The sequence below is a fragment of the Nematolebias whitei genome, chromosome 14 (genome assembly GCF_014905685.2).
Source record: "Nematolebias whitei isolate Nwh7 chromosome 14, NemWhi1, whole genome shotgun sequence".
NCBI classification, from domain to species: Eukaryota; Metazoa; Chordata; class Actinopteri; order Cyprinodontiformes; family Rivulidae; genus Nematolebias; species Nematolebias whitei.
Window position 1 is genome coordinate 40316817 of NC_056511.1, and position 22149 is coordinate 40338965.

Here is a 22149-nt window from a genome sequence, read left to right on the forward strand (position 1 = left end):
CCACTCTGTTAGCTGGACCATGCTGCTGGCAGGACTACACTGCTAACAGAACCATGCTGCTAACAGGATCATGCTGCTGACAGTAACAGTGTTTTATAACACAATTGTTTTTGTTTTAATTGCTTTTGCTGTTGTGTATTGTTGTCTGCACTTTATGTGTCTTGAACGGGTCTCTCTGGAAAGTGACTCCTCGTGACTCAATGAGACTAACCTGTATAAATACATGTGAAAAAGTAACATCACACATACTGAGGCACATCTGTAGAATCACTTATTAGACTAAGAGGGGAGAAGATTCATCACTTTGAGCACAGATTGATATGAAATGCTTGGTGCTGCAACATAAAAAAAACAATTTCTAATCACATTACATAATGACTTTTTAAAAGAATTGATGTCATTTGAAGCTAAAGCACCTCTTTGCTAAATCATGTGCATAACCTAAAGACCTTCCCTCAGTTGCCAAACCGTTGCAGCGTTTCCAAAGACCATCTTGCTCATAAATCAATGAGGGGGGGCTGGACTAGAACTGGCAAAGCTCGCACCATAAAAGCAATAAAGGGACCGACGGACGATACCACCTACACATCAATGACATCCGCATGGGCACTATGCCGGCTGCAAAGACATCAGGCTCACTCAAAGACATCGCTGCAATGCATCATGCAGGCACGTTTTACCTAACCAGGGTGGAAAACTGAATGCACACGTCTGCAGAATGAATGATGTCTGAATATGTACGAGAGGGGGCGTTTATGCATTTTCCTTATTGATGATTTTGTGCAACGTCTCGTTTCGTAAGAGTTTATTTATGAGCATGCACTGTCACACAAAAACATGCAGGGATCCACAAGTTCAGCCATGAAAACACTGAAAGACAAGTTAGTTCGCTACTTAGTTTAGTGTTTTTGTTTTACTTTTAAATTGGATTCAATCTACTGTATGACACTTCGACCTGAATACTGAGGTTTTCATACAGTTGCTGTTGGAAGGCTCATCCCAGGTACGACAATTTTATTTTCAAGCTTTAATGGATCCATCAGAACTGTTCTTTTTCCAAAGCTGAATGATTATATAACATCTTCAATGATTTTTAAAAAATAATTTGGCTGCAGAAGTTGGCGTCAATCCACACAGGGTCAAATTTAATAAACAATACAAATGCAGAAAAATGTGCTTGTACAGTTTTATTTGAAAAAAGAGCAAGCGGTATGCCGATGTGTCCCGTCACTGAAGGGTTTGAATAGTGAATGTTTGTAGTTTTCCAGATGAGCACTTTCCTGGACTGGAATAAGTAAACCTGAATGTTTTTGGTGAAAGATATTCAAGTGGGGATGAGTTACACTGTGGAGAAGAACAGAGGGAGGTGTTTTGTTTTACTTTTCATAGATGGAGCAGAGTGACAGATCCTGGAGTGGAGGGAGCCATTTTAACCATGACCAGGTGTAATGGTGGAGCCAGAGGGTGGCCAATGGTGGCCGTGTCCACCATAGATTAAACTTTGGACAACCCAAGTTTCACCACAACCACTTAAGGAAACTATACTTTTATGCAATATAAAAACTAGAAAGCGTAGTTTTGTGTGTATGTGATGGCGGATTTTGATGTGAAAACCCAGTTTTCAGTAGTGGCCTTGATGCAGCCACACACCATAACGGAAGATGGCATGTTGCTTGTTTTTGAAGTTATCCAGCTCACAATGTTAACATACATATATGGTGGCAGCCATCTTGTATTTTGAGGTGGCAACCCAATATTCCAAAGGAAACTTTCTTACGTCTAGATGTATCCACATGCCAAAGTGGAAGTCAGCACCTCACTTATTTTTTAAGTTATCATGTTCACAACATGGACGGAGGCACCGACAGACAGAGGGTATAAAAAACCCAATAACAAAAAACAAACCCCCACAAATGTTACTGACATAATGCAAAACTGACAAAGTAGCAATTCCCTCAAAAATATTAAAATCAGCTAGTGAAAAAAAGGTGTGAATAAGAGGGAGGCCGGTGGAACAGTGAGGCTACAAGGAGCAGAGGTCACAAAGGTGCAGGACTTTAAGGACTTGGGGTCCACTGTCCAGGAAAATGGGGAATGCGGTAAAGAAGTGAAAAAGAAAGTCCAAGCAGGATGGAGTGGATGGAGAAAAGTTTCAGGAGTGATTTGTGACAAAAAGGTGTCAGCAAAGGTCAAAGGAAAAGTTTACAAGACAGTGGTGAGACCAGCTATGTTGTATGGTCTGGAGACAGAGACATGGACAATAAGACAGGAGAAAGAACTGGAAGTGTCAGAAATGAAGATGATGAGGTTCTCCTTAGGAGACCGTCCACCCATCCATCCATTATCTTTACCCGCTTATTCCATTTCGGGTCATGGGGGTCGCTGGTGCCCATGTCCAGCAATCACTGTGTGAGGGGCGGGGTACACCCTGGACGGGTCGCAGGTCCATCACAGGGCCACATAGAGACAAACGAGACAAACAACCATTCACTCTCTCACTCACACCTAGGGACAATTTAGAGTTACCAATCAGCCTAACATGCATGTTTTTGGTCTGTGGGAAGAAACCGGAGTACCCGGAGAAAACCCACGCATGCACGGAGAGAACATGCAAACTCCACCCAGAAAGGCCCCTGGACCGGGATTTGAACCAGGGACCTGCTCGCTGAGAGGCAGCAGCTCTACCAGTTGTGCCACCGTGCTGCCCCTCCTTAGGAGTGACAAGGATGAATAAGATTAGGAATGAGATCATCAGAGGTACAGCACAGGTGGAACAACTGGGAGATAAAGTTAAAGAGGCCAGACTGAGATGGTTTGGACATGTCCAGAGGAGGGACAGTGGGTATACTGGTAGAAGGATGTTAGAAATGCAGCTGCCAGGAAAAAGACAAAGAGGAGATATATGGATGCAGTTAGAGAGGACATGGAGGTAGTTGGAGTGAGGACAGAGGATGCAGAGGACAGAGTGAGATGGAGGAGGATGACTCGCTGTGGAGACCCCTGAAGAGGGAAAAGCCGAAAGAAGAAGAAGAAGCTAGTGAAAAACAGATATTGCTTTTGAACTGTAGTTCAACAGAATTGTTTTTAAAAACCCTAGAAAAGATTAAAACCAGTTTGACCACAGGGACTTGTTCAACTCAGGTGTGTCCTGTAATCAGCATCTCAGGTGTTTTCAGTCTGTAATCAGCCAGTCTGCCTGTTTAAAGGGTGGCAGGTAGTCACAGGGCTGTTTGGCATCACGGTGTGTAACACACTGAACATGGAGCACAGGAAGATGAGGACAGAGTTGTCTCGTGGGCTTAGAGAGACAATGATTGACATAATGTTAAAGGTAAAGACTATAAGACTATCTCCAAGCAACTCGATGTTCCTTTGACTACAGATCATTCAGAGGTTTAAGGTCCACAGGACTGGAGACACCTCCCTGGACGTGTCTTCAAGAGGACAACCGATGACCAACTGAAGACATGGACAATATGAATGATAATCAAAAATTACCAGGACAACTTCTAAAGAGGTTAGAAATGAACCTCAAGGTCAAAGGTCATCAGGGTTAAGATCACACTTTCAGTGGTTGTTTGAGCTAAAGTGGACATAGACGACCGAGGAGGACACCAAATAATTAAAGGACATACTGGAATTTGTCAAAATGTCTGCTGAGGAGCCACAAATCTTCGTTGGACAGATCAACTCTGTGTTCACAGACCCAACAGAACCCAGTACCTAGACTGGAACACGGAGGAAGCTCGGTTCTGTTTGCTTTGCTGCATCTGGGTCAGGGTGTCTTTAATCTGTGCAGGGTCCAATGAAATCTCAAGACTATCAAGGCATTCTGGAGCAAAATGTTCTGCCCGGTGTCTGAAAGCTCGGTCTGACTCAGCTCATGGGTCCTCCAACAGAATAATGAGCAAAAACACCAGGAACAGATCAGAACCAAACACTGGACTGTTCTGAAGTGTTCTTCTGAGCCCTGATCTACTGTACTTTCTGTCATTGTGGTCAAACAGCTCAATCTTCGTCTTTCCTGACCATAAACTTTGCTCCAGAAGGCATTTGGCTCGTCCACGAGGGGCAGCTTTAAACTCCAGTCAAGCTTGAAGGTGTCACTTTTCAGAGCCGAGGCTCCTTTCTTGGCCAGCAGCACCCCGTCAGTCCGTGAAGGAGATGTCAAACTTTCTTCACCTTGGACGGTGCGTTCCAGCAGGCTTGAGCCTCCATGACATCCTAACAAAGTTCCTGGCTGTCAAACAAACGGCCTGCTGCAGTCATTCGTGATCACAGACAAGACGTTAACACGACTTAATAAAATATTGATGCGACTGCATATCTGGATTAGAGAAAATAAATAAATTTAAACTCGTGCAAGTTTTTCAAACTCACTGAAGCGGTGTTGCATATAATTATTCACCCCTGAGGAATAGTTCAAACTATAAAAGCTTAAAATAAATATAACATGATGAGTGGATGGAAGCTTAAAACTAACATTGAATATCTATAATTTCCTCTCTTTAATTAGAAAGAATCTGATAGCACCCAACTGTTGCAACTAAAAGTCAAAAGATGTGAGTTTCATAAAAACCTATTGCATCAGTGGTCAGCTCCTCCACTCTGTGTGCAATCTAACACTGACACCTACAGGTTGCAGTGAGTACTGCACCAAAACAAACTGCTGCTGCATGAAATCTTCCACAGAAAGATGGGAGATGATCAGCGACACGTGGGGATTGGTTTCATCCTCGAGCCTTGTATTTTAAACTCAACACTCAAGGTGCAGTGTCAGTTTGTGTGCGTGTGTATCGAATCCAGACATTGAAAACTAAGCTGCATTTTTTAACGTTGGAGCAGAATATAAACTGTAATTGAACAAGGAATGCAAGTTGGCGCAAGATAATCAGGTGGGTAGGAGTTGCACTGTGGAGAAGAACAGAGGTGTTTTTTTGGTCAGAGGTAGCACAGACAGATCCTGGCGAGTGGAGGAAGCCATTTTATCCACCACCAGGTGCAATGGAGGAGCCAGAGGGTGGCCAATGGTGGACTTGACCACCATACATTCTTCATCGGCCACCCCAATCATCTGAGGAAACTATACTTTTAAAGTGATATAAAAACTAGAAAGCATAGTTTTCTCAAATGATCAGGGTGGCAAGTTGACATACACATAGAGATCACCTTTGATTTGATGGGGCAACCCAGTTTTTGAACCTAAACCCCAGGTCCTAGCTGTAACCAAACACCAAAAAATACAAGTCAATACCTCACTTATTTTTCAAGTTATCATGCTCACAACATTCACAGATGGATGAAGGGTATTTCCAATTCCATCTTTTTACTCTGTGACGGGGGGCAGATAGCAGCAGCAGCTAGCTGTAGCACTTCCAGCAGAAATATTGCAATTAGTGTGGTCAGTTTACATACATACATGGCAGTGGCCACCTTGGATTTTGATGTGGCGACCCAGTTTTCAAAAGAAACTTTTCTTCTGCATAGGTGTAGCCACACACCAAAATGGTAGCCGATACCTCACTTGCTTCTCAAGTTATCATGCTCACAACAATCACAGACAGACGGACGGATGGACAGACGGACGGATGGACAGACGGACGGATGGACGAAGGGTATTTCCAGTTCCCCCTCTTCACTCAGTGACGATGGACAGAAAGGTTGGACTGTCAATGAAAAGTACAATGAACTAAATTCATAACCTCATGAATTTGATGGTACAGATCACAGTAAACAGCAATGAATGGGCACAAGGATTTAAAGAAAGATAAAAAAAAAAACCAACAACACACGCTTGATGATGATAGACGACGATGCAGGGAACGTTAACACCGACGGAGTGACACAAATCGCCGTGCTCTTACCAGAGTGGAAACTGCCGAGGTGTACATTGGAGTGTGTCCTGTAGACATCAACACAGGCTGCAAAACAACAGAAGGGATGATTGTGTGTGGCATAAAGACGAGCTAAAGGGAACGGCAAAGCGTGCCGCTTTAGTTACACTTCAGCTACCAAATATGTCCAGAGCATTCATAAAGACAAAAGCAGTATTCAGGTGTAAATGTCCTCCTCTGCACAGTGGAAGCAGTTGCTCTAAATTCACCCCATGCTTAATTTTACACAACAGCACTGCAGTGTTTTCATACTTTCCTCCCACTGGAAAAGTTTTATTTAGGTACAAAGGCGAGTCGCTGAAAGTCTGGCTGTTTAGGGAGCTGCGTTCCAGTTCAGCACCTGTTTTGATGCTGGTGTTTACAGGAACTAGCTCTACACCTCTCAACACATAGACTTCGGCCTTTTAGTAAAGTCTTTGTTGGGGAAAAGTCGAGCCCAATCAGGTGGAGTTGTAGTAAAAAGAACAAATTAGATCAGAGGTGGGCAACTTTTTTTTCCAAAGGGCCACATCAAGACATTAAAGCAATCGAAGGTTTGCATAAAGAATTGGAAAATATATGTTCTTTATGACAGATAATCTAGAATACATTTTTTAGGCTTTTTCTTATTGTAGCATAGTTAGCATGCTTTATAAAACATGTCTTTCCCATATATTTTAGGATTGTAAGACATAGTCTGTAAACTGGGTCTTGTGACAATATTCAAGGTTTTTATTATGTTCTTTATTTATTATTAGATTCTTTAGTTATCCTTTATTTCTATTATATGTTATACATGGAGCAGCATGGTGGCGCAACTGGTAGAGCTGCTGCCTTTCAGCAAGCAGGTCCCCGGTTCAAACCCCAGTCCGGAGGCCCTTCTGGGTGGAGTTTGCGTGTTCTCTCTGTGCATGTGTGTGTTTTGTGTAATGTCATGTCATGTCACCATAGTCAGTGGCTGGTAGGAAGGTAGCAGCTACAAGATGTTTCTGGCATTCAGCGTTAAGCTAGATCTATTTCTGAAAAAGAAACCCAGTTTTAATTTCAGTTTCTTTCTCAAGTTTTCAATATGTGGTTTAAAAGAGAGATGTGCATCAACTAAAATGCCAAAGTATTTGTAAGAATCCACAAACTCAATAGGAATATGATGCATGGATAAGATAGGAGGTAGAACTGCTGGCACTATTTTTCTGTTTGAAAACAACATCCTTTGGTTTTATCAGCATTTAGCACCAGTTTGAGATGTAATAAGTCTGACTGAATGATGTCAAATGCAGGCTGTAGAAGCTGGAAAACGTTGACAATTGTGTTAAATCGACAATAAACAACTGTATCATCGGCATGGAGATGCAAAGAGGTGTCAGGAAGGTTTTGATATACATTACTTATATAAATTGTAAAAAGAGTGCATCCTAAAACGTAGCCTTGTGGAATACCATGAGTGACTGTTAGGTAGCCTCCCTCTCAAAACAGATCTGTGACCTCAATGGGATTTTCCTGGTTAAGTAAATGTTAAAATAATAATAATAATAATAATAATAATAATAATGATAATAATAATAATAATAATAATAATAAATCTGAAAATGTAAGGAATGCAGCACAACTGCAAACCTGCCGAGACTTAGCCATCCGCCTGAAGTGACAGGAAATAATTGATCTGTGATGGAGGCAAAAAGGCCGTGGTAAAAACAAATTAAAAACCTTGTTTGATTTTTTCTTTCATTTCACAATAATGTGCTTCTTTGTGTTTATCTGTCCCCTACAGAATGTGGAAAAGTTCGAGGGGCCTGAGCGATGTTTCAAGAAACTGCAGCTTTCAGGATGTCAGAGGTCACACAATGATGAAGCATTTCTTTTTTCAAGACCAGTGGAAATTCTTCACTAACGGTTTTCATCTGGCGAAGACGTACGACGTGAAAGTTCAGACTGTTTGAAATTAAATAACTGGTTGAAATTTTCCAGACACAAATCTGAGGCAGGTATTCAAGCCCATTAGTCTGTGAACATGGACACAAACAGACACAAAAAACAAATTCAAAGCCATTTCACTGCATAAAAGAACAAAACAAAATGACAAAATCAAAGTTTACAGTTTAAAAAATGCAGAGACTGTCAAACTATTTCAACAGAAAGGTGCTGCAAAACTGTTTTAGTCAGGAAACACAAAAGAAGTGAAAAAATACACACTATGTACCTGCTGCCATGAGTAGCAGACTGTGTTAACAAAATATCTCATCAAACACCAGACAGATGTGAATAAAACCCTCACTGTCACAATGAGGGCTGGTGCTGGTGAACCCAATGGCACAGGCAGGCAGGCAAGAACTCAAGATAATATGAAATAAGGAATTTATTTTACAAAACAAAAGAGCTGACGGGGCAACAAACACATAAACCAGGAGATGAACACGAGGAGCAGATTAGGCATCACAAGGAACAGGACATCACCAGTGGACAGATAAAAATGCCAGGACAAGGACTAACACAGAGACACATACGTATATACAGGAAACACCAATTAGACCAAGTGATGACATCTGTGAGTAATCACAGATGCCAGAGACAGAGACTGAGGATGCAAGACATGAACACGACACAAGATGGGGCTAGATACTAAAGAAACACAAGCCCTATAAAGAGAAACAGAGGATTAGGGGGAACACAGACAAAGCACGACACCAGGGACAAAACCACAACTTCTACACTCACAAGGTAATTTACAACTTATTTATTTGTGAGTAAAACCAATTTAAGATGGCTGCCACAGCTAACTGACATTAGTAAATACAAAACAAAGCTCCATCTCAGTAGATTTCCCAAATATGAGCTTTATTTTGGGAACATCGGTCAGTCAGTTCATCAGGGTGGTTTCTTTTTTTTGCTGAGATGTTTTGTCCTTCATCCAAAGGACTTAGTCAATCTGAGGAGCCACCAGACTGAAGAAGTCCTTTGAATTAAGGATGAAACGTCTCAGGTAAAAAACAAACCGTCCAGATGACCTGACTGAACATTGTTGGATTTTGACCTGGATTCTTGAGCATGAACTTTGGTGTTTATTTTGGGAAACACATTTTACAGGATATTTGATTAAATCATTGGCATGTAAGACGGTGGGTGATATGCATCACAAAATAAAATTCTAGATTTTATTTTAAATTTCGGCTTGCTCTGATTTTTGGAGACACGTTTTGTTAATCCTGAAATCTTCCAATTAGCGGAGGATTACTGTATTTGACTTTTTCAACTTATTGTTCAAGATGTTGCACACGTGTCAAAAGATATGTGAATAAATTATTTGTTTGTTTTTAACAGATCCATACAGAGCCATCAGGACCAGTGGATACACGAACTGAAGAAAACATTAAAAAAAAAAAAAAAACAGATTTTTCCTGTTTCTGAATGGTGGCCGCCCTTTGTTTCATCAAACGTGAACATCTCATGACACGGTTCTCGCAGAAACGTATTTGAGCGTTTAAGGCAAACAGATAGTTTGTGTTTGATTTCCACTGACAGAAAGCGTTTTTAAAAGCAGAGCTTTAAAGCAGAGAGGCAGACCTGTTAACGCTGGATAAGATCTTTTGTTGAAGATATTTTGAAGAAGTAAATGTGAACGTTTAATTTAAGTACTATTAAAGACTGATAAATACCACGAGCATCTGGGGCCTGATTTAACAAGGTGAGTAATGGATCTGCAGAGACTGGAAGGCACAACTCATATTTTATTTTCTGTCTCGAGCAGACCTGATTAACCACATAATGGCAGGTTTTAGAGAAAAGAGTAAGTCTCCTGACCCATCACGTTAATTAATGATGCACCTGTCAGCTCTGAGCAATGGGGACCGTCCTCATTCCTGAAACAACCACAAGAATCATTTATTCATACTGGGACTTATGACTTTTAATTCTAAAACAACAATTATTACAGACTGTGAAGGTCAGCAGAGCACCTAGACACCCGCAAAATTTATTAAAGCAATAGTTCATGACTTTTGAAGTGAAGTTCTTTGGGAAAGGTTCAGGTAACACCTTGAAGAGTCTATCGAAAAACAGGCAAGACGCCAAATGTTCATAACTTTTTCACAAAATGTTGGATAAAAATATCCTCGCATTATCTTACTTACTCAAAGGAGCCACATACGATGGCAGGAGAAGATTTTTAAACTGAGTTTTACTTGCAAGTGCAGATGGTTGCAACAGGCTTACACAGATGTACAAACCAGTCATCTGCATCGGACAGTGTGCAGGAAGTGTTTTTATAATACACGCTTATCAGCTCCTCCGAGCTTGCAGACTCTGAGGCGACTTTTGAGTACCAGCTGCACATGCAGCATCAAATCAGCTCATCGTGTAGCTCTCTCTGCTAACTCAAACACACGGTTTGTGGGCAGTTAACATTCTCAGCCATAGTAGCTTAAAAAAAAAACATCCATAAACCTTGACCAAGATTCCCCCCACACAGAACCCCATTTTAAGCAAACGGTGTGCCGATGTCCGCCATCGCTGACGGATATGAATAATGAATGCTTGTAGTTTTTGAGATTAATATTTATCTGGACTGGAATTTGTCTGAAGCAGAGTGATGGATCCTGATGAGTGGAGAGAGCAATTTTATCAACCATCAGGCCCAATGACGGAGTCAAGGGGTGACAAATGGTGGCCTTGACCACCATAGATTAATCTTTGTCCACCCCAATCATTTGAGGAAACTATAATTTTAAGTACCATATTTTCTGGTGTATAAGTCACAGTTTTTTGCATAGATTTGTCAGTCCTGAGACTTATACGCCGAAGCGACTTATATGTTTTTATTTCCATATTCATTTTTTTTCATATTCATGCAATTTTTGACTAACACTTTAAATTTTGAAGAACTGCAATCGCGAATCCTCCCGTGCGCGCTCGCTTCACTCAGCTGGTGCAGGCAAAGGAGCTAGTGGCTCCGACCGCGATGGATGGATGGATGAATGGATGGATGGATGGATGGATGAATGGATGGCATTGTGCCGCCCAGGTGAAATGAAACTGTTTTAACCATTAAAGTGCATTTATTAAAGAAAAGCTAAACTGAGACACACCTTTGCTATAACGTCAAGCAAACAAATAATTGTTTTTAAGTGTTAATCTTGTTAAATTTCTAAGAACTGCAACAGAGAGTTCTCCTGTGCGTGATCGCTTCACTCAGCTGGTGCAGGCGGAGGAATGTTGGAGAGCTAGCGGCTCCGGCGCGATGGATGGATGGTGCCGGCCAGGTGAAATCAAGCTGTTTTGACCATTAAATAAATGCATAATAAACGCGATGGGTCAGTAGTGACACATAATAAATGCGACTTATACGCCGACGTGACTTATATATGTTTTTTTCCTCTTCATGATGCTTTTTTTGACCGATCCGACTTACTCTCCAGAGCGACTTATACACCGGAAAATACGGTAATATTAAAACTAGAAAGCATAGTTTCCTCAACTGATAGTAGTACTTAGTTTACATACACACACTCATTTGTACATTTTTGTGTTACCGTAGCAACAAATAGAATAGCATCTAATTGAATTGCATTGTATGTGTTTAGCTTTAACTATGACCCTTTTTTAACCCACACTGTGTTAATACGACTTAAATTAGAAAGTGACAAAAGCGTTTCCATTAACCCCTGTTAGGTATGTGGTTTCATGCCTCTAAAATGCCTGTTTATTAAAAATAAGATGTAATCTTTGTGCTACTAAATAAAACATTTGAAGTGCCTCTCATGATGACTGTATTAGTGCTCGCTCTGGATTTTCAGTTTCATCGTGTTCTTAAAGCCCGCACACTCTCAGCCTCCTTAAGGAGAGATATCCATGGTTACCACAACTCTTACCAACAAGAGGCGACTGTATAATTTAAGCAGCAGCATTAAGGTGCAGTAAGTCAGTCTCTGCTCTTTGCTCATTTTAAAAAACAGCATTTTAATGAGCTTATCTGAGGAACGTCGTTGAGTTCTTGTTTGAGAAATCCCTTTATCCTTGAAAGCAAATAAAAGCAGAAGCTCCAGAGTTTTAATTAGCCTGTGAGGTTGTTGGGTAACATGTGTGGGCATATGAGACGTATCGTCACTAAGTGGCCGTCACTGCTTACTCCCTTACATTTGTAGCTACAGAAGGCATTTGTTAATGCACTCCAGGCAAGGTGCTCATGTTCTTACTGATGTCAGCTTTACCCTTTAACTGTGTTAGCTCTCCTGCCGTCTGTCTCACTGTCTCCTTCTTTACTCCGGAGCACTCTCAGATATGAAATGTTGCGTTTGTGTGACATACTGTAGGTCTGAGCTAAAAAGCGTTGCAGTGTTTGGATTGTGAGCTGTTATAATTAAGATATGTATTAATCACAATGCTAAAAAAAAAATCAATGCAGCTAATTATCAAGCCTTTAAAATCAGTTTAATTTCTGCTAAACTCATGTCATCCCACACCTGGTTCAGTAGACCATCTGTCCATTTGATTTTCATGCTGTCAAGTATTGATATCAAATTGCCTGATGTAAATGTTCAACCGCATTTAAAAGCAAAACTTAGAGGTGCATGAGGCCATTTTTACTCCCCAAATAAGATTATATCCCCATCAAACCACTTAAACAGAAGGATTAGGATTTCAAAGAAGCCGGCATATTGTGTTCAGCACAAAGCTAAATTGGATAATGTGCTGTGTTTGTGAGGTAAGTGAGACTAATATGATATAAATGTAATCAATTTAGATAACTGACAGAGACAATGAAAACTGAAAATGAATTAAATGACATTACATGACTATTTACCTTTGTTGTGACAGGATTTTGAAGAGCAGATCCAGAACAGGGACTACTGATTGGCTAATTGGTATTCAGGCATTGAATCAACAATGGGTATGTTAGTGAAAATTAAATATATATATATATAAATAAATGATTTGCCTTCCACTTCTTATTTATATTATTCCACATTATTGCATCACTCAGCCCTCTGTGAATAGCACATGGCCACCAAGGCACTGACGATCAGTCGTTAGGCTGATGATCCTCCTTTTACATGTGAACAAATAGTTTTGGCTGTCACCAGAAAACTGGTTGATCCACTATGAGAAGGTGCTGCTTATAAGACTGAGTTTGTTGCAGCTCCTTCGACTGAAGAAGTCTTTCGGATAAAAGTAAAAAACCCGTCCAGAGGACCTGACTCAACCTTGTTAGCTTTATTTACCTGAATTATTGAGGATGCATCAGGATACTATTAATCACTTTCAAAGCTGCGATGAATTTTTGTCCTGTCCAGGGTGTCCCCCACCTCTCGCACAGTGACTGCTGGGTGTGGGCACTAGTGACCCCCCATGACCCGAAAAGGAAGAAGCGGGCAAAAGATAATAGATGGATGAATAGAATTTTTAATTGAAAAATATCATTATATGTTGATGATAGATGGATTTAGGCCTAGTCTTCACTAATTTGGGGACGTTTTTCCCTCCATTTATATTCTTATCATCATCTGCACTTTAAAGCAAAAACACGGACATGCCCATGCTCCACCACTAGGTGGCGAGAAAGTTCAGGTGAACGAAATATCAAAATACAGAGAAAGAGAGTGCTTAGCTTGGCAAAACATTTCTTTAAACAAGTGCAGCTCATTTTTCTTTTTTTGCATTTTTTTTCAAGGGCACAAAGCGACTGAGATAATTTTAGCAGTCTGTGATATTATTTAGGCAACAGTAGTTGTATTTTTTAAATATAGTCAGTAGGTTTACATTTTAATGTTTAATGTATATTTGCAGAAGGTTATCATGTGGTCAGACCCATATCTAGTCCCAACTTTAAAAGCATCACTCTAATGTCACTGTTTATATTCAGGACAGCAGTAAATAAGCCAGATTTTCACCAGCTGAGAAATTATACAACCTGGTGTGCTCTGTGTTGAATGTCTGTGTTATTTACAAAAGTAGCAGCTGTATTCTCACATAACACCAAAGTGCTGCGGTTACAATGCTAAACATTCACCTAAAATGTACAGGAGTAAACACGTGTGTGTGTGTCTGAGCTTTACCTTGATAGGAGAGATATGCGTGTGCGGCGTGTAGCCATGAATGGCCTCCATGGCAGCGAGGTTCTTGTCACTCATATGAAGCATCTCTGCACTTTTCCCTGGAGCCAGATGAGCTGGACTGTGCTCCAAGGGGGGTGTCTCCTCATCCTGGTACCTGTACTTCTGCAAACACAAGCACAGGGTTTCTCAACGAGACTGCCCGTCATGTTGCCACATATATGGAAGTAAAGGAGCTGTTTCCAAAGCTGTGACCAGAACAGCTTGAAATCATCACATAAACTACACTTTAAACTAGGGATGCACAATATTATCGGCTTGGTGTTGGTATCGGCCGATATTAGCGTTAAAGTTCAATATCGGACATTCCATCAAAATAACTCACCAATATAAAAGGTGCTGTTTTTGTATGACAACCCAATGCCAAGGATGCCTGTTGTGCTGGCGTCACCTGATCTGATCACGGCGGAGAGGAAGAAGTCAAAATGTCGGCGGTGTGGAAGTTTAACTTTTCGTTGGTGAGGATGTCGGATTATGAAGATTTTTGGACTACGTTGAGCCTCGCTACATCGTCCCCAGTCGGAGATATTTTTCCGACGTAACCATACCAGAGTTACAAGCCGTCGTTTCCGACGTCATTAAGAAGCTAACAGCCGATAGCACTTGGGGTACCACAGACATCTGGACGTCAAGTGTTAGCCCCGTTAGCATGATTAGTCTTACGGAACAATGGCTAGACAAAAACTTTGAACTTAAAAAGTCTGTCCTTCGTGCACAAGAGTGCAGAGGATCCCACACTGCAGCTATAGGAACCTGGAACAAGCCTCCACAAGTGAGACAACATCGCAGGTGACTAATGCTAATAAATAATATTTAACACTTTTCATTTAATATAAGTTAAAGTGCTATGAATGTAGCCGTTACTGAATATATGTCACCAGCTCTTACAGCTGTTGCACAATTTTTGTAGCAAATAAGCTTAAATAAGAGAAATATGTTCTGACAAAGGAAAGTATATAAAATATTGGTATTGGTTATCGGTCAAATATCTTTTAACATATCCGCATATTGTATATCGACCAAAAATCCAATATTGTGCATACTTTAAACCCAGTTTGGGCTACTTTTCAAGGTTTCAACTAACCAAAGAACACAGGTCTTTATTTATGTCTCTATCATATTTCGCTGGATATGCAATATGAAAAATATGGTGGGTGCTGGACTTTACCCTGCTCCATAAGTACATCCTGTACTTCACATAACGAGTGACGCCTACAAGTGAAAAAGCCGAGACGTCATGGAAACAAAGGCCCCTCAAACGTTGTCATTTTGCATTGTAAAGTTCTCATCCCCCACAGCCACATGGAGCATTTAGAAATGCGATTTGTAGTGGTTCTGATGGAGCAGATCATGCTGCTTCTTCCTAGTAGCCTCACTCCCCTGCCAGTCCCCCCCCACACCTGGGCGAAGCGCCAGCAGCCCACTGTTTGAGCCACACACGGCAGGCGTCATTCTAGGCGTGATGACACAAAATCTGCACACAGCATTTTCCATCACAAACACAGGAGAAGGTGGGCAGCTTCACAGTGGAGATCTGCACACCCCCACACACAATCCTGTGTCTTACAGCGTGTGCTTTCTACAAATCTGCACCCCCTCCTCCCCTCAACGCCTCCCATCCTCGCCGTGCACTGCTGTGCTGCACTGCAGATGTGAGGCAACCCATTTTCACAACTCAGACATTTGGATGAATCCTTCAAATTTTAACTGGTGGCTCCTCCTTTACCCCCCTCTCTTTTGTTGATCTTTTTTTTTTTTTTTTGGGTGGGGGGTTGGCATTACCAAGCCCACCCCTGTCTCACACAGGCTGCCATAGCAACCGGAGCAGAGCAAAGATTGCAGTGCCCACATTTGGGGCTGGCAGCATCGGTTCTGGATTGCATTACACCCAGACAGCAAAAAAAAGACGGAGCGAAACAGATAAAGACAGAGGAGAAAGCTGGGGGAGGGGGTGGATGAGCACATTGGTGAAGTAAAGCATCAATAAAAGGGAAACAGAAAGCAGAACGAGCGCAGATGAATAATTGCTGTTCCTAAAGGATAACGAGGAGGAAATGATCATTTTTTGTCTTTAAGAAGCCCCACACAATCAGTTCCTGCTGTTTAATGTTAACACAGAACAAACCAAACTACTCGTGCTGTTTAATTTTCATTAACATTTTATGGACATTTATTTCAGACAGTGTAGTTTTCTCACGTCTCTTAGGTGGTGCTGCTTTTTCCTCACATTTACGGTAACTCATTTTACACAACAGCTTTTCTACAGGTTACAGCATGGCAGCTTCTGTAGCATTTATGGAAACTCATATTAGACATTTAAAGTAATTAATTTCAGGGAGTGCAGCTTTTCTCGCATTTACAGCACCGTATTTTGTACAAGTCGCACCGCCATATAAGTTGCATCAGTCCTAATATGTTGAATAAAGTGGAAAATACATAAATATGTCGCTTTGCCGTATAAGTCACATCTATTATGCGTCACCGTTGACAACCTGGAAATGTGGGCCGGTGTGCCAAAAATCGTTTTGGCTGCCAAATGGCGGCCGCAGGAGCGTGCACGGGAGGACTTCAACAAGAATTTCACAAGCTTAACACTTAAAAACAATTATTTGTTTGCTCAAAATTATAGCAAAGGTGTGTCTCAGTATAACTTTTGCTTAATAAATGCACTTTAATGGTCAAATTGTCTGTATTTTCAAAAGCCGATACGCGGAAGCAAGAGCGTGCAGAGGGACGACTCGCTTTATTTGAAGTTTAACAAGATAACCACCTAAAAACCATTATTTGTTTGTTCGACTTTATAGTAAAGGTGTCTCAGTTGAATTTTTACTTATTAAATGCACTTTGACGGTCAAATCAGCTGCATTTTCAAAGTATTCGCTGCCTCGGTGCTCCAGGAGCGCGCAGAGGGAGGAAATCAGGAAGGAGAAAAATGGCTGAAAATGGTAGTGTTTAATAGTTTCAATGTCAGAATGAACGGTAATATCTCACCCAAAAATTGGTTTATAAATATGGGAAATAATCTATAAATAAGTCGCTTCAGCGTATAAGTCGCAGGGCATGCAAGTTATGTAAAAAAAACGTGACTTTTAGGCCGAAAAATACTGTAATTCCCACGTCTGGCTCAGGGTTTCTCTCTGCTTCTCCACCAGCCCACCGAGAAGACTATGATGAATTAAGAAATCTAGCATGGCTGTCGTTAAAAGAGGAATCAAATTTTTATATTCTGAAAGTTGGCAAGAAAAAATAATTTAAGTGACTCAATGAATTTAAATTGAAGACCACTGAACTGCAGCGTAGCATCTGTGTTGAAGGGATCTCATGACTACTTGCTCATGTTGGTCAACGTTTAAGTTTGTGACACGTGAAAACTCCTAATTACTTAAAATATATTTGTTTATTACATTTCTGACCCAAGGAAGTTGCCATTATTTTACCAACACAATGCATTCTAGGGTGATGACGCACATGGGTTGTATTCGTGAGTGAATTCCAGAGTTAGACGTTTACTCAAAACTGTGTATTTTCCAGCTATTTTGAAGTACATTTTACTAATTTCCTAGGATTAAACAAAAATCATAAAATCAGCATATTATATATTTACTGAAAAGTGGATAATGAGCACTAACTGACCTTTCAGCTTTAAGCTTCATCTAAAATATTTTTTAAGTCCACTTTGCATCTCCATAACTTTGCGATATTTTGTGTTGTCAGAAAAATTCCAAGGGTTTCTGAAAGCTGAAAATTTCATTTTAGAGGCAACACCCCGACTAAAGCCCACAAAACAACCCCTCTGTACCCCTCCTCTCACACAGACATGACATGAACAGGTGAGCCCAGCCAGCTCTTGTCAAATGCGAGACATTTGGGTGTCCCGCCCCTCTTTAAGTCCCGCCCCTCCTCATGTCCTGCCCCTCTTTATGTCCCACCCCTCTTTATGTGAGACGCAGGAAGAGGGGGCAACCCGTCTACATCATTTGCAACATTAATAAAATGGCAAGATCCATATACTGGAGTCCCTCGCTACTTTGTGATTCGTTTTTCGTGGACTCGCTCTATTGCGGTTTTTCAAAATAAGATTGGACATGACACACGTTTGGCTGATTGATGGATGAGCCGCACGATCGGCATGGAATTTTTATTTATAATGCATTTTTCAAAATTATTGAGCACCTGTGTGCAACTTCCCAAGCTGCAGGAGAAGCTTCTTCGTGCAGCATGTCAGATCTCCACTCTGCAGCGGAGAAGTGGGCGTGGCCAAGAGCGCTGGCAGGTGGCAGAGTGCAGCAGGAGGCAGAGAGCTAAGATCATGATATGCTGTGCTCTTTTAGAGCATTTAGAGTTTAGAAACATTATTTAGAATATTGCAAGAGTGTGGGAAGGGTTTAAAACGCATTTATACACACACATATATGTATATATATATATACTAAAATAAAATACTACTTACTACTTGTACTACTATTCCTACTTCGCAGTAGGAATAGTAGGGGACTACTATATTAGTGATTTAAAAAATTATATAAAAAAACTAAAGAGGGCGGCACGGTGGCTCAGTTGGTTGAGATGTTGCCTCTCATGGAGAAGGTCCGTGGTTCAAATCCCGTCTGGAGACCTTTCTGCGTGGAGTTTGCATGTTCTTTTCGTGCATGTGTGGGTTTTCTCAGGATACTCCAGTTTCATCTCACAGACCAAAAACATGCGTTAGGCTGATTGGTAACTCTAAATTGTCCCTGGTGTGAGTGAGAGAGTGAATGGTTGTTTGTCTCGTTTGTCTCTATGTGTCTCTGTGATGGACTGGAGACCTGTCCAGGGTGTACCCTGCCTCTTGCACAATGATAGCTGGATGTGGGCACTAGCGATACCCATGACCCAAAAAGAAAGAAGCGGGTAAAGATGATGGATGGATAAAAAACAGAGCCTACAGAATTTTTCGGTTTTGTTTTTTAGGTGAAGTAAATGTTAATCAAATAAGATCTGCTGTTCCAACAAGTTGGAGATCCCTTTAAAAAACAAAGAAACACCAAAATAAAACCTGGTGAGACACTGTAGTAAATGACATGAATCACTGCTCAAAGCAGCCATGAGCTCTTTAGTGTCCACTGCTCCCCCCACCCCCATTCCCAACATGCCCATTCTGCCACTCTGCCTTCTGGTGTACTGGTGGGGGATGTGACATTCAGTTCATGGAACTGTGGAAAAGTGTCCTTCTGGAGAGGGGAGCAAAGTGTGCAGTTACAAACAGAATGGACAGATTCAGTGAAATGGATTGGTATTAACCGTTAAAAGAATGGGTCCCTGTTTATCATCGGCTCGTTCACATCAGCACCTGGTTAACAAGAAACCAGTTGCTGATTAACTGGTTAAAATGGAAGCAGGAGGCTCTCAGGAAAACCAAAATGAGCACCAGGTGTCCTTTTCTACTTTGTCCCTGCAGGATTTCACACGTTTTCACCAACACTGACGCACTATCAAATACTTTCTGATTGTTGTGACTAAACGACTTTTAAAAGAGCAGCGATTTATTCCATTTGAAGCGTCCCTGCTTGAGTCATAGCTGCTGATATCAGAACTGGTGAAAAACCTCCATTTTACACTTTTTACACACGCGTACGACAGGCAAAGAAATATACAGTACAAGGATTTTTTATAAACTACTTTTTTAGTCTTCCTATATGCGTAAGTGGCTTAATTTTTTTTATTTTGCTGATAATTTTAAGTTGAAAATTGTACATTTCTATTTTTGTTAATGTTTGATTTTAGACTGAACAAATAAAATCTTTAACAGACTAATAAAATATACAGTATGTGATAAAGTCCTGAAGCTCGTCTCATATTCAACAGAACCAGATGGTCCTGTAATGTTTAACTGGTCTTTATTTAGAAATTAAGAACTTTTTACACTCATTCAGTCTATTGCTTAACCGTTTTTTTAAAAGAACCATTTGTTTGTAGTTTTAAATTTGAGTTATGAATCACTGAAGCAGAGAAAAGACATTTAACTCCCTGAACAAATCACCGTGTCCACACATACTGCAGCAACAGACCAGGTAATGAACGCCCCAGAATGTATTTTTAGCTACATTTACAAAGAGACTGTTTGTTCCTTCAGATATAACCAAAGTTAAAACAGTTTGGTGAGCACAAAGCACAAAGCAGGATTTTTGCCCCAACAAAGTGATTCTCAAAGAGCCGAAAAAACCTGGGTTATCTAGATGTGCAGCGCGTCATTAAAAAACTGGAAACAAAATTAATTAATTAGTTTTAAAAGGATGTCATAAAACATTTAACAAAAGGAGCTCTCTGGGTAAATAAACAAATGGAATCTAAGAGTTAAATTTTACAAAATTGTGGGAAATTCAGCATCATTGCTCAGTTGATCCTCCGCTAACAGCTGTAAGAATCATTTTGTTGGTGCTAAAACACCAAAAATGTTATACTGTAATTTTCAGACTATAAGGCGCACTTAAAATCCTTTAATTTTTCTCAAAAATCAACAGTGAGCCTTATAATATGGTGCGCCTTATGTATTAATTCTGGTTGTACTTACTGACCTCGAACCGATTTTATGTTACACGGCGCTCAAAAATCTGTCAAAATATTTTAGTTGTGCTTAATGCGTCTTATAATCCAGTGCGCCTTATGTGTGTAAACAGACCCGTTCATTGGTATTGTGCCTAATGGTCCGGTGCGCCTTATAGTCCGAAAAATACAGTAATTTAATAACTACAGAAAAAATGTGCAAAAACGTGTTCAAAATACTAAGTGCTAAATGACTGCTGAAGCTAAATATTAAACCAAGTGAAAGAACCAAAATGAACAAAAATAAAATGTTAAAACTAAATGTATCAAATATTAGCACAAAGGTAAATAAACAAAACAGAGACAAAAGTTCAAATGAGCAATGTGGCAACGTAAAGCTAAAATTAGCGAACTACAGCTAAAATCTAAAAGTGCAAAACTGTAGCTAACAGGCAACAGTTGCAAAACTATAGCTAAAAAAAAATAACAAAAAAGTTGCTAAAAGATAAATGTAGTAAAACCACAGTTTGTCTAATTAGAAAAACTGTAGATGCAAGTTAAAATTTGTTGAACAGTTGCACAAAGCCAAATCTAGCAAATTAATGGCTAAGGCTAAAATTCGCTAAACGATAAATGCAAGCTAAAATTTGCTAAAAGTTGCTAAAAACTTGATGAAACAAAACCATGGCTAAAGCTAAAATGAGCTACACCATAAATGCAAGCTATAATTTGTCTATCACTTGCTAAGAGCAAAATGTAGCAAAACCATAGCTAATGCTAAAATTAGCAAAAATGTACATGCAAGCTAAAATTTGTTGAACAATTGCTAAAATGTAAATGTAGCAAAACCATAGCTAAAGCTAAAATTAGGAAAACAATTCATGCAAGTTAACATTTACTAAACAGTAGCTAAATCCTAAATGTAGCAAAATTATAGTTAAAGCTAAACTGAGCAAAACCATAAATGAAAGCTAAAATTTGTTAAAAAGTTGCTAACAGCTAAATGTTGGAAAATAGCGTCTAAAGCTAAAATTAGTAAAACTGTAAGTGCACGCTAATATTTACTGAATGGTTGATGAAAACTAAATGCAGCCAAACCTTGGCTAAAGCTAAAATTATCTAAAGCACAGCTAAAAGCTCAAATTTGCATACAGTAACTAAGCTAAAATTAACACAATAATCCTAAATTACAACAAGCATGCTAAAGTAGATTTCAGAGAACAATATTTGAGAAGAAACTGAGGAGATCTCTGTGTATCTCTAAGAAGTTCTTGCCTCTGCGACCCGACCACAAACGCTACAAGACATATTGTGTTTAATAAAACTAAATAATTCCCACAGTATAAAAGTTGCCAATGGTTACAGCATGTTTCAAATCATATATAATATTTTGGTTCAAATGAATGTATGAAAGAAACTATAAACAGGAAATTAATAGTGTAAATGCTGAATCAGTAATAACTTCTTCATATTCTTGTAGCTAATGCGTCATAACTTTACACCGATTAGTGTTTTTAAATTAATTTTGCAATAACCAATAATCAAGTGCACCAACAGTCATAGAAAGAATAATAAAAATATAAAAATGCATAGCTATATAAAACATTAACACAACATTTAATGAGGATTATTGCAATAAAAATCTGCTAAAC

The 22149-nt window shown here is 40.0% G+C and overlaps 1 protein-coding gene across 1 annotated transcript in view; it reads right to left on the bottom strand.

Moving 5' to 3' along the window:
- Nucleotides 1-22149, bottom strand: part of LOC119420314 (disks large homolog 4) — a gene marked incomplete in the record, with an annotated part of 104071 nt that overhangs the window by 42977 nt on the left and 38945 nt on the right. The window contains 2 exon segments of the mRNA XM_037687703.1: nt 5865-5921; nt 13919-14080. Of these exon segments, the coding sequence (XP_037543631.1) occupies nt 5865-5921; nt 13919-14080 (219 nt within the window).